Source organism: Terrapene carolina, unplaced genomic scaffold (assembly GCF_002925995.2).
Source record: "Terrapene carolina triunguis isolate 2854851 unplaced genomic scaffold, T_m_triunguis-2.0 Scaffold629, whole genome shotgun sequence".
Taxonomy (NCBI): Eukaryota; Metazoa; Chordata; order Testudines; family Emydidae; genus Terrapene; species Terrapene triunguis.
This window is the reverse complement of record NW_020664980.1, coordinates 5,182,557-5,195,084: the sequence shown is the minus strand read 5'-3', so window position 1 is coordinate 5,195,084 and position 12,528 is coordinate 5,182,557. Positions and strand designations below refer to the sequence as shown.

The 12,528-nt window shown below is 42.9% G+C and overlaps 1 protein-coding gene across 1 annotated transcript in view; it reads right to left on the bottom strand.

Moving 5' to 3' along the window:
* The window catches only part of KIF3A (kinesin family member 3A), a 35,775-nt gene extending 23,714 nt beyond the window's left edge, over window positions 1-12,061 (bottom strand). Inside the window, exons 1-8 of the mRNA XM_026659424.1 lie at window positions 11,944-12,061; window positions 8,282-8,564; window positions 6,703-6,847; window positions 6,324-6,408; window positions 4,895-5,000; window positions 3,609-3,748; window positions 2,743-2,940; window positions 320-494 (exon numbers count right to left, since the gene is read on the bottom strand). Of these exons, the coding sequence (XP_026515209.1) occupies window positions 320-494; window positions 2,743-2,940; window positions 3,609-3,748; window positions 4,895-5,000; window positions 6,324-6,408; window positions 6,703-6,847; window positions 8,282-8,564; window positions 11,944-11,949 (1,138 nt within the window). The 5' untranslated portion in view covers window positions 11,950-12,061. The remainder of the gene's footprint in view (window positions 1-319; window positions 495-2,742; window positions 2,941-3,608; window positions 3,749-4,894; window positions 5,001-6,323; window positions 6,409-6,702; window positions 6,848-8,281; window positions 8,565-11,943) is intronic.
* Window positions 12,062-12,528: the final 467 nt, after the last annotated feature.

Below are 12,528 nucleotides of genomic sequence, written 5' to 3'. Positions count from 1 at the left end.
AAGTCTGCTATCTTATGTTAGCTCTAAATACCATCTAGTGGACAAATCCAATACTTAACTGAAGAAAAGCTCTAACTTGCATTCAGCATAGAATTACATGCATGCCATCTATTTCTATTTATGGGTGATCTTTGGGTTTCTTTTCTTTACTTGAGACTAATATAACTAAAACTCATATTTAAAAAGCATGGGAACTTCAGATGTTATTACAAAACTCCTGAAAAGCATACCATGGTATGTCTTTAAAAAGGAGACATGTCATACAGGAGCAGAACAACCTAAAGATACAGAGAACATTATTAGGAACAAGGGAAGTTACCTTCCTCCAGCTTTTTTTTAAGTTCTTCAATTTCTTTTTGAAACTGACGGAGCAAGGCATCCTTGGGATCTTCATTAATTCTGGCTTTATTCTTGATGTTTTTGGCACGGTTGGCATATCTTAGTGTGCTGATAGTCTCATCATAATTATAGTCTGCCGGACCAATATTTGCACACTGTTACATACAAAAAAAGGAGTTACTTGTGTATATGGGATTTAGCAGCATGTAAAAGCTTGAATGACACAAATACAAGTAATTGCAAGACCAGGAAATGTAAAAGCAGACCCACGCCCTGTTCTGCAAATCCCTTACTGTAGTTTTCTGCCTGAAAACTGTACTTTTTTGCTGCCTCCAGAGCATGAACTAAGCCCTGCCTTGGGATGCACAAGCACAGCTTCCATTTGACCCCATATGTCTGGGTACTCTTGTGCTGGTCTATAGCCTCCCATGTCCATGAAGTGATAATTTTATATTCAGATAAAGGTAAAGCTAAAAGCTGTACAGGATGCGAGTATGTTAACAAGATTGTTGTATATGAGAGACACAGGAGGTAATTGTACAGCTTTATGAGGCACTGATGAGGCCTCAGCTGGAATACTGGATCCAGTTTGGGTGCCATATTTTCAGAAAGATGTGCCAAATTGGAGAAATTCCAGAGAAGAGGTACAGAAAATGACAAAAGATTTAGAAAACCTGACCTATGAGTAGGGCCCTACCAAATTCACAGCCATGAAAAATGCGTCATGGACCGTGAAATCTGGTCTTTTGTGTGCTTTTACCCTATACTATACAGATTTCATGGGGGAGACCAGCAGCGTTCCCTCTAATTTTTCCCACGCATAGGAGGAATGAATTTTATGTGCATGAATATGGAGGTGATGTGTGACACATCACCTCCATATTGGTGCATATAACAAAATTAATGTGGGGGGGGGGGGCGAAAGGTTCGGAGTGTGGGAGGGGGCTCAGAGTGCGGGCTCAGGACTGGGGCAGGGAATGATGGGCTCAGGGCTGGGACAGAGGGTTGCGGTACGAGGGGGGGAGGTGAGGGCTCTGGGGTGGGGCCAGTGATGAGGGATTTGGGGTGCAGGCTGCCCTGGGGCTACAGCAGGGAGAGAGGACTCCCCCCAGCCCTCTCTTGCCACAGCAGCACCTGGGCTTGAGAGGAGAGACACCTCTCCCCATGGCAGCTCTGAGGCTAGGGCAACGGGATAGGCACTTCTGCCCTAGCCGCAACATGTCCGGGGCTGGGCCCGAGGCATCTCTCCCCGCCGCAACCCTGAGCACCTGTGCAGCGTTTAATAGGCTGCTGTGTGGGTTAGTGGGAACTTAGGAGACCAGCATTTCTCAAATTGGAGGTCCTGACCCAAAAGGGAGTTGCGGGAGGGTCACAAGGTTATTTTAGGGAGAGGTCGCAGTATTGAAACCTTTACTTCTGGCACTGCCTTCAGAGCTGGGCAGCCGGAGAGCGGCGGCTGTTGGCCGGGCACCCAGTTCTGAAGGCAGCACCCTGCCAGCAGCAGCGCAGAAGTAAGGGTGGCAATGCCATCCCATGCCATCCTTAATTCTGCACTGCTGGCAGTGGCTCTGCTTTCAGAACTAGGCTCCTAGCCAGCAGCTGCCTCTCTCCAGTTGCCCAGCTCTGAAGGCAGCGCCGCTGCCAGCAGTGGCACAGAAGTCAGGGTAGCAGTACTGCAACCCCCCCCTATAGTAACCTTGCAACCCTCCCCTCTCCCCCCCAACTCCTTTTTGGGTCAGGACACCTACCCTCTCAACACCCTAAAATTTCAGATTTAAATAGCTGAAATCATGAAATTTATAATTTTTAAAATCCTATGACCGTGAAATTGACCAAAATGGACCATGAATTTGGTAGGGCCCTACCTATGAGGAAAAGTTAAAACTGGGCACGTTTAGTCTTGAGAAAAGAAAACGAGGGTGGAGGGAGCGCGAAAGAAGTCTCAAATATGTGAAGGGCTGTTATGAAGAGGATGGTAAGCAATCATTCTCCATGTCCACTAAAAGTAGAACAAGAAGTAATGGGCTAAACCTGCAGCAAGGGAGATTTAGATTAGATATTACGGAAAACTTTCTAACTATAAGAATAGTAAGCACCAGAGCAGGCTTCCAAGGAAGCTTGTTGAAGCACCATCATTGGAGGATTTTAAGAACAGGTTGCCCAAACACGTATCAGGGATGCTCTAGGTTCTTTGTCCTGCCTCAGCATAGGGGTTGGACTAAATGACCTCTCAAGATCCCTTCCTGCCCTACATTTCTATGCATCGATGAAAGAGCACAGTCCTGAAATAAGAGAGATAAATACCAATGTCAGACTATTCCCATGAGAATTTTACTTCAATTCCACCTTAAAGATATAAGCCAGGTTACTGGGACATTGAACTTTGGTGTATCCCATTCTTACCATCATGGTTTTTGAGTTGCCCCCCAGGGAATCCTGAAGAAGTCGAGTCAATTTAGAGTTACGATAGGGCACATGAGTACTCTTGCCATCAACCAGTGCAGAAATAACATTCCCAAGAGTGGAAAGAGAAAGGTTAATTTTTGTGGCTTCCTTTAGTCGTTGCCCAGTGGCTCCAGTTTTTGTCTGCCTTTCTGACCCCTGGCAAAAGGAATACACAGGCATTTAGAGGATGAAAGAACAGGGTCAAGCAGATCTTAATAGAATCTTCAGACTCATGGTAGCACTGAACAGTGCACAGCAAAACAACATAGCTGGAAAAAATGGAACATACCATTCTCATATACAAAAATGTATTTTAGAAAAACAAACTGTAGCTAATACACAACACTGCATAACACCCCAATGGTAAGTTTTTAAATATGATCTCCTGCTTCCCCCAATCAATGGATATGAGGGAAAAGAAACATCTAGTAACTTATAAACAATCACACTTTCACAAGAATGAATGTAATGGAACCATCTAGATGCACATAACACACTTGAGTAACCTCAAAAATCTGATTATTGTACCCTTGTCCTCCCTCGGCCATCCCCTCCACTGGGAAAATTATGCATGTCTAAGGAAGTCCCCAATCCTGCAATTTATTTCACATAGGCTGACCTTTGCATTCAGGCAGAATTGCATTGATTTAAGTGGGGTTTCACAGCAGTCTGTCCCCACAGAAACTCTTACTAGATCTGGGCCTTACGTTGTAAGCTCTTTGAAGGAGGGGCAGTGCCTTTCACCTGTCTTGTTAAGGGTCCAGCATAACAATCAGTAACCATCCACAACTAGCATTTTGTTAGATCTGTACGTTACTACTTACAGCTAGATCTACAAGGTGCAGCTTGCCCATACGAACATGCATGTTTCCATCAACACCCTTCTCGCTGCACTCAATGGTAATAGTGAAGATCGCATGGGAACGGGAGCTGTGCTCATTCATATTAGTGGCACCAACAGAACCTTTAGTTAAGAGACCCAAAAACATCAGAATTAACAATGAACTGTATGGTAAAACAGTCCCTACTCTGAAAACAAAGACACCACAAAACAGTTATAATTTACAGAGATTGTAATCTTACTTAAAACAGTTGAATACATTTGTTGTTTAACTTCTGAAAATGATACTACTTAATAATTAGTGTGGAATAATTATCTCAGCTATAACACCCAACATTTTGCAGGGTTTCTGATGCTGCTAATAAATGTGATTCATCTCCCCCTCAGACCCTGTGGTGAAGGATTGTTTTCTGGAGCTTGAAATTGCAGCATTCATCTTCAGTCTGGACATGCAATCATTTGAAAGACAAGCAGAGGTTTTGCTTCTAGTTATATCCCTGCATATGCCTTTCAAGGCCCAATCCCAAAAGGCACTAGGCAGCCTCACACCCATTCATCTACTTTGGAAAATACAACTGACTCAGCAAAGACTGCACCAAGACAGATGATGCTCAGTACCCAATAGGGTCAGACCATTAATCCTTGCTGATTGAGTTGTATTTTAAGAGTAGTAAAAATATTGCAGTTTTCAATGTAGTGGCAGTGACAGTCATTAACTCTTGCTTGATTTGTATATTAACCTATAAAACTTCATTCAGAAAGTGTCCTAGATGTTGAAATGAACTGTTTGTTGCTCCAAGAAAACATGCAATTGCATCACCAGTTTACAACACTACAGAGCACAACACTGGTCTAATGCTTGTTCACCTTGGCAAAGGTGAGAGGAAGAAAAGGAGAACGAATGGGCAAGTTCAAGACCAACTAGGAGCCCCAGTGGTTCCCTCTTTTGCTTTGCTGTATTCTCACCACCTCAGTTACAGCACTTTCAAGCCCCACTCTCACACCCTCAACCATAGCACCATCAAGACTCCACATTGAAACAAACCTTCCAGCCAAGAAAAGCTGCTGTATAGGGTCTGTCCTACCTTGTTGGCTGCTCCTGAATCACAGGACTTAGCAAGGAGACACCCCTCTCTGCTCAGCTGAGAGTGCTATTGCTGAAGATTGCACTCAGGTCTCAAAGTCAGCTGTCTACATGGCAAGGCCTAGTGCTACACTAAACTGTGCTCTGGACAAGAGTTTAAAACCCGAAGAATGAGTACTACTTACGGTTTTTGTGGCCTAGTGTCATGATTCTGTCCATATCATCTGCATTGTTTACAACATAAGCTGAAAGATCTTTAATATAAACTCCCACATCAGGTCTCTCTTTAACCTAAACAAGAAACAGATTTGCTTGAGCACTTCCAGGAGGTGCACAGAGATTATTTTTGGAAGTTGTTCTCTGTAGTATTCGCATATACCAGTTATCATAACATAATGCACTAGTGTACTTCTATTTCTAGAAGCATAGTTTCAGGACTTATCAGAACCATACAAGCCTATGGATCAAGAGTGTTGTAGCCTTTACTGACCCTTCTGCCAAGGCAAATAAAATGGAGGGAACACCAATCAGGAGGAAGCCTCAAATCTCCAGAGAGATCGTAAAGAGGGGTTCAGAGAGGGGAGTAGGCAATAGCACATTCAGAGGCAGAGAAAGCACTCGGTCTAAGCAACTGTTTCCTGGCCCCAGGAACCACTGGGAATTTCTGATGTATTTAACAAATAAAAAGCTGGCTTATCCATCTCTTTTTTCTTCTCTCAAGAGAAGTACTTCAAACAGACAAAGGTTTTAAAGCATTGCTACAATATCTGAAGAGTGCACCCCACATGCCACACTCCTATTCTGTACAGATGTCCACATCTTTTCCTCTAGCCCTGGGAAGAGTTGTTACAAAGTCAGCTAAAGAGCCATGGTTTAGTGCCCAGGGGTCCACAGACTATATTGAAGGGGGCTGCGAAAGGTTGTCGTTACCACAGAACAGTGGTTTTCAAACCATGGTTGCTGGACCCCTTGGGATCCGAAGACTGTCTAAGATTTCCAAAGGTGTCCACACCTCCATTCGAAATTTTTTAGGGGCTGCAAATGAAAAAAAGGTTGAAAACCACTGGTCTAGAACCAGAGAGTAAATATACCACCCCGCAAACTGTTGCTCTTATAACAGGTTCATAACTCACTGCGCGTTTTACAGTCTGTCAGGGAGCTCCCAAAAGTCTTTGGGACGATCATAAGATTGTGAGAAAGCTTGCCATAAAAGTAGGAGAAGTTCCCTGAAGGAATCCTAGCAAAAGCACCAGCGTAAAGGACAAAGGCGCTTCAGCCACTGAGTTCATTTGACAGCAATACAGGTGCTGAATAGAATATGGTTTTGTATCCTATTTTGAATATTTTCAGCTATTCTTCCCCAGATTCTCCTAAGGGGAATTAGTCCAGAGTGTGAGGGAAATAAGGTTACATTATTAGACTAAAGGTTAAGTGAGAAGGAAAAATGAGAAAAGGCAAAATATTGATAGTGGCAAAAGGTCACCTTTGATGCTAAGGAAAACTTTTCTTCCCCTCCAAGGTCTGTCTGTTCTTTTAATACTCAGTTCTTCTTGAAGAGACAATTTGTTCCTTTAAAATGCAAAATGTCAGTAATTCAAAACACTCCATCCTCACCTCTAGCCTCTGTGTCTGGTCTTTTCCAAGCAGGTCACGCACTTCTTCATTGTAAATTTCCAAGTAAGACACTCGAACCAAAAATCTAAGATTAAAAATGACATTTGTAAACTGAAATATTTGTTAAATGTAACTGTTTTGATCTCAGTGTACAAAGAAAATATGCAGAGTACTAATATAAACTGACAGCTTACTGATCCATAAACAAAGATGTGCTTAAGCACAAGAGGTGAAATCCTGGCCCACAATGAAGTCAATGGCAAAACTCCCATTGACTTTAATGGGGTCAGGATTTTACCCAAGATCTTTGAAAGCTTGTGCTTCAATCTATTGCTTGTCTCAAGGATGGGGATGGTGCAAAGGAAGAAAATTAGTTCACCTTGTGTCCCCCTCTGCCTTTGCAATGTGACCAAATATATGGGCAAATGAATTGGGGATGATTCCTCTAAGTTCAGGAACAGCTCGTACACCTTCCATGGTAAAAGTTTTGCCTGTGCCAGTCTGTCCATATGCAAATATGGTGCCTGCAGTACAAGAAAAATATATATAATGAATCGTGATACCAAAGGTGGGAGTTTTTAATCATTACCTTGGCACTACCAAAACCACCAGCAACAATGAGTTAGAACTGACCAGCTTTTCCAATACATTTCCTCTAGGCTTGTATACTGTGCAAGTGTTGTACAGTCTTTGCAAACAGGGCTGAACTCCCACAAATGACTAATGTGTTATTTCAATCAAGCACAATTGCTCTAGGAATATGTCTCACACAAGCCATCAGAGCTAGGCCAATCAATAATGTATTCTATTAACAGGGAGAACAAATATGCAAATGTAGAATGCATGACTCTTCGTTCAGACACATTTACTCATTTCCTTTCAATTTAAAAAGTAGAATATTTCAATCTTTGTCTTGTACAAAGGCAAAGAAGAGTAATTAACTAGACAAGCATAGCTCATGTTCCAGAATATGTACAAACCTGTTAAGACAAGCATAAGGCAGAAACATAAGTTTCTTTTTAAAAGAGTAACTGGCTATAAAGTGGTGTCAGCCTGCCTCAGGGCCACTCCCCATGGGTGGGTATCAGCATTCCCTCAACCACAGTTGTAGTAGCCTCAGATTGATTCAGCATAGGCCACATATGGGCATAGCACAAACCAGGATACAGATTTTCAGACTCTGTTACAATTTGGATTACATTACCAATCTGTGAGGCATGGAACTTCCTCCTTCACTTGTATCAGAAAGACTTACCAGAATCATGGACCCAAGTACTGCAAAAATAAGTTTGGCTCCTAAGTCAGGTTTATGCTTTGTTGCAGCTACAAAAAAACCCTGGCCAAAAACAGATAATTAATTCTGTTCTAATATCTGGATACACTTTACACACAGCCTTAAAGCTTTTGCTTTAGCATTTAAACTTCAGGGAACCTCCTATATTTTACATCTACATTTACCCCAATACAAATTAAGTATTTCACCTAGATCTTTAAAATCTTTGCAACTTACTATTATTTATAACATTTTTCTTCCATTATACATACATGCCAAGTTGTTACTGCAGAGTTGCTGACACATGCAGGCAACTGATATTTTACAAGAAGAAAAGCACTCAAGAATCCGGGTAGGTTAAAAAGATAAATAAAATGCAAATCCTTTACAAATAGAAAGTAGTTGAGAAGTTTGGCCCACTAACCTTGCCAATACCTGATGCTCACAATGTAACTGATAATTATCTGTTACCAATTATAAAAGCACAACCACTGGCAACAGGGAACTCAGAATTGTGAATACCCTTATTGGACATTCTATTTTAAGTAAAACGAGGTTACAATTAACTATATGAATAATATGGTGCTAGTACCAGTAGTCTTTCTTCAGATAAACTCCTACTAAAATCAGATGGAATTTTGACAGCATAAGGGATCCTTAATTTTTAGGACAATAAGGGACTTACCATTGTATCCTTCCAGAACAGAGTCAATAATTGGTCTCGCAGTTAAGTTATAGACATCAAGCTGTTTACTCTCTGGTCCAAAAACTGTATCAAATGTAAATGTCTTTGGAGGTTCATTAGAAGAGTCTGTTTTATGAACAGTAATGGTTCCCCTCATTTCATCAACATTAACTGCCATCTTGTAGCACATTACTTTCTCTCTTTCATTGAAAGGTCGGCATCGGACGACAACCTTGACATTATCACAGCTCTCAGGCTTGTCCGGCTTCTCAGATTTGTTGATCTACATACATGAAAAACAAAATAAACATCTTCATGTGTTACAGTGTAAGACTTACAGATGTGCTTAAGTGTACACACTGAATAATTCCATTGCATATATTTAAGTATGTGCAAGTCTTTGCAGGATCAGGGGCCTAAGTGTTCAGAACAGGACTGATTTACAACTGGGGCTAAGAAAATAAAGTGCAATAAAGAACTAATTTGATTAAATTAACCTTTTTCTGTTCACAAATTGTACATGGGTTGTGAAATTCAAATTTATTAGTCATTCAAGATTTGTGAATGTCAAGTGATTCTTTGTTTGCACACTTTGTTGAAAATATTTGTTATTTGAAAACGTGCACTGTACTGCTTAGTTACATTGATATTGTTTTTATTCCCTGATTGAAAGATGTAAGTAAGTAATGAACACAAACTGCAGATTTTACAATCAAATATACTGTTAAACATTTGATTTTGAACAGTCAAGCTAAAATTCACATTTTGCAACTATGTACGCTAATGACACATGTAAGCTTGAACATTCCTAGAATTCAAATACAGAAGGGTCATGAACACAATCAAACAGAAATTTCTTTTGAAGTGAATATTTGCAAAAAGTCCATATACACATTTCATCAGTTCTACTTCAAGTGCAACTTGGGGGACCATATTAGGGGTGCTGTGTCTTTTAGATACTCTTAAAATACATGCAAGTTTTCTATTCTGCCATCAAGAATTTCAAAATATGAATTGTAAGCCAACAGTTACACACTTCGAGATTGAACATTGCTGATGAAAGACATCTATCACTTATCTTAACACTTACAGTTTCCCAGTCAGTACTAAAAACCCTATCACTGGATACTACAGAGGTTGCTAACTACCAGCCTGCACCTAACTTTTGCTAAGCAAGCTAATCAGGATGTTAGCATTTGGAGAGTGGGGTTTGTTTGTTTTTTTGCTACCAGTCAGCAGCCAATATTCTGGATTGCTGTCAAGCTTTAGGCCAAAGCACTACTGAGGCAGCATTTGTTCCGCTGGTAGATGAGCTCCTCTAGCCCCCAGACAAGAGAAGTACATATACTCATCCTGTTGAATGGGTGATCAGTTATTGTTCCATCATAGAACCAGCACCACAAACCTAGGGGCCCCAGAAGTAAGAGACACTCCCTGATATGGCCTACAAAGTAAGTGGGTCATAACAGGCAACAGTTTCTCCATCTCCAAAGACCTCACCTGCATCACTCCACAAGACCCTGTCCCTTCTCCCATTACTCTTTATGAAGCCATTAGGAGAACTAGTTAAATAACGCTGGCGATCAGCACCCAGATGTAGAACTGGCTAAAGCTGAACCCGGTAAGACTGAGGAAAAGGAAATAGCTTTAAAAGAACTTTCTTCTTGTATAACACTCCCCACTCAGCCAAGGGCATCTGCCCACAGATTGTTAAATTGGTTACTGTTATATTCCACTGGAACAATGAAATCACTAACCAATAAGGGAACGGTGAGAGAGACGGCTTTCCCAGCAGTTGAACTTAGCCTACGGAGATCACTTCCACAAGAGATAAGAATGATGAATAAACTCAGCATTCTGAATTAAGCATACTCACATCAGAACACAACATGTAGCCAGGGCATTAAAAAAAAATCCCTATATATTAATCGTGCTATTTCTCCTATAAGTTGGGAAGAGAAAGATTTCTATTTCTACTCTGAAATACTTATAACAAGCTCACATGCCAAGGTGATAGAGGCCTTATAAGTAAATTAGACACACTAAAAATCTTATCACCAAAGACTAAACCTAGTAAGAGCCACAGGGTGAGCAAATGTAACAGTTATTTTATATTATATTTGGCAGTTCAGAGTCAGCAGAGGAGTCTAAAAGTAAAGGCTTTGAGCATAGACAGAATCAACAAGGCTAAAAAATTGCAGGTCCTCTGTCTGCAATCCAGTCACAAGGAGAAACCTCATTATTTAAGTGACCCTTTACTATTAGACAATGGTAAGGACTGCAGATCAGTAGTTCTCTGCTACACTGAATATCATGTACTTTGAAATTCCTTGAACTCTCTAGTTCCTTAACATTAAAAAAAAAAAAAATTCCGTGACTAGCTGAGATTTCACCATATGAAAAAAAATAAGTTGCGGGGCATGCATCAGACAGTACATGGGGCACCAATTCCAATACTCATTGACAGGTGCTTTTGGTAAGGCAGGTATTTTGGACCTAGGAAGCATATTACCTTAAAAAAAATAGCCTTATCACCATTACAAGCTCAGGCTGATCGTAATAAATATGCACAATCCTCAGGATGACTTAATGAATAATGTAGAGACCACAGGAGGCACAGCAGCGTGTTATTATCTATAATAAATTGAAATATGCATGTTCTGCAATCCAGTAATAGGAATATAGTATTTGCGATACTAGATACAAACCACTCACTCAAGAAACCTAGTATCTAGCACTACCCAATGCTTCAGAAGAAGGTGTGAAAAATCTCTACACTTTCATTGTACAATAATCTATTTGAGGTGTGGAAGAAATTCTCTTTCTGAACCCTGCAATGACCAGTTTATGCATTGACTTGTGAGATTTGTTTGCATACAGAAGTATTGGTCAAAACCATAAAATATACTAAACAGCAGTTGGCATGGAGGAAATAGGATATTATTTTAAGCAATAGTAGGCTATTGCCCAGATCTTCCACCACCCACCAGGCGTATCCATTATAAGAGCATCTTGCCTGCTTATAAATGCACATGATTCAAGCTTCCCTGTGTCAAATTGCAACCACCAACTTTGTCTAGCACTTCTCTGCCCCTCCCTTCTCTCAGATCCCAGTACTCAGCAACACCCCAGGCCAGCACCATCCCTGCTACACCTGACCAGCACCTGCCTACACCGTGAACCCTAGGCCTAGTACCCCAACCTAAGGGCTCCAGAGCCTTCCTGCACTGTGAGCCTAGGGCATCCTACACATGCTACCCAGAGCCAAGCACTTTACCAGGGCCCCTCTGCATCCTTCACTTCCGAGTGGGCACCACTCTTAGCCTAGGCCCTCCCGTACCCTGCACTCCATCTCTCAATGCAAGGCCCATGATCTCAGATCCGCTCCTGTACTCCATGCTCCAATGCCAAGCCCCTCACCTCAGACCCCTCCTCCCCGGCCCAAGGCCCCCGTTTACCCCACACTCCACCCCCCATGCCAAGCCCCTCACCTCAGACCCCCCCTCCCCGGCCCAAGGCCCCCCTGTACCCCGCACTCCACACCCCCCTCCATCGCCGGCCCAGGCTCCCCGCTGCTCCCAGGCCCAGCGCCACCCTAGCAACGGCACAACGCTCCGTAGCGATGGGGAAGGCGGGACCGCGGGCCGGCTCTGGATCCTCACCGGCATCCTGAGCGAGTCCCTGCGGGGCGGCTCCGGTCCGCACCCAGCTTCTCCGCCCGAGGGGGAAGGGCGGGCTCAGTGTAACCCCGAACCCGATACAGTGTAACAATAACAGGGGCGCTAGAGCCGCGACGCCTGCTCCTCCTGGCCCCACCTCCACGCGCGAGTGACGGGGCGCTCAGCTAACCCCTGCGCCATGCGGAGGCCGCTCAACCAATGGGCTTGGGGACGAGGAGGGGCACATCTACTCCCCGCGCAGCCATTGGTGCAGGGCTCCAGCCAATGAGAGGTGAGGCAGGGGCTGGGCGAAGCGGCCTCACTGCAGCAGCCGCGCCCGATGCTCCGCGGGGTTTGGTGCTGTTGAGGTTGCGGGCTGGGCCGGGCCGGGCTGGACGGCCACGCGTAGCCCAGAGTGGAAGCTGGTCCCAAAAGCAGCATCATGGAACAGCTCGTGTTGTCACCATATTGCATCATTAATAATAATTAATGCTAATTAACTAATCATTAGCACTGATCTAGGGCTTCTCCTCCAGAGAGCTCAACGTGCTCTGGCCAGTTTAGGAGCTGATCCTGCAGTCTGATCAG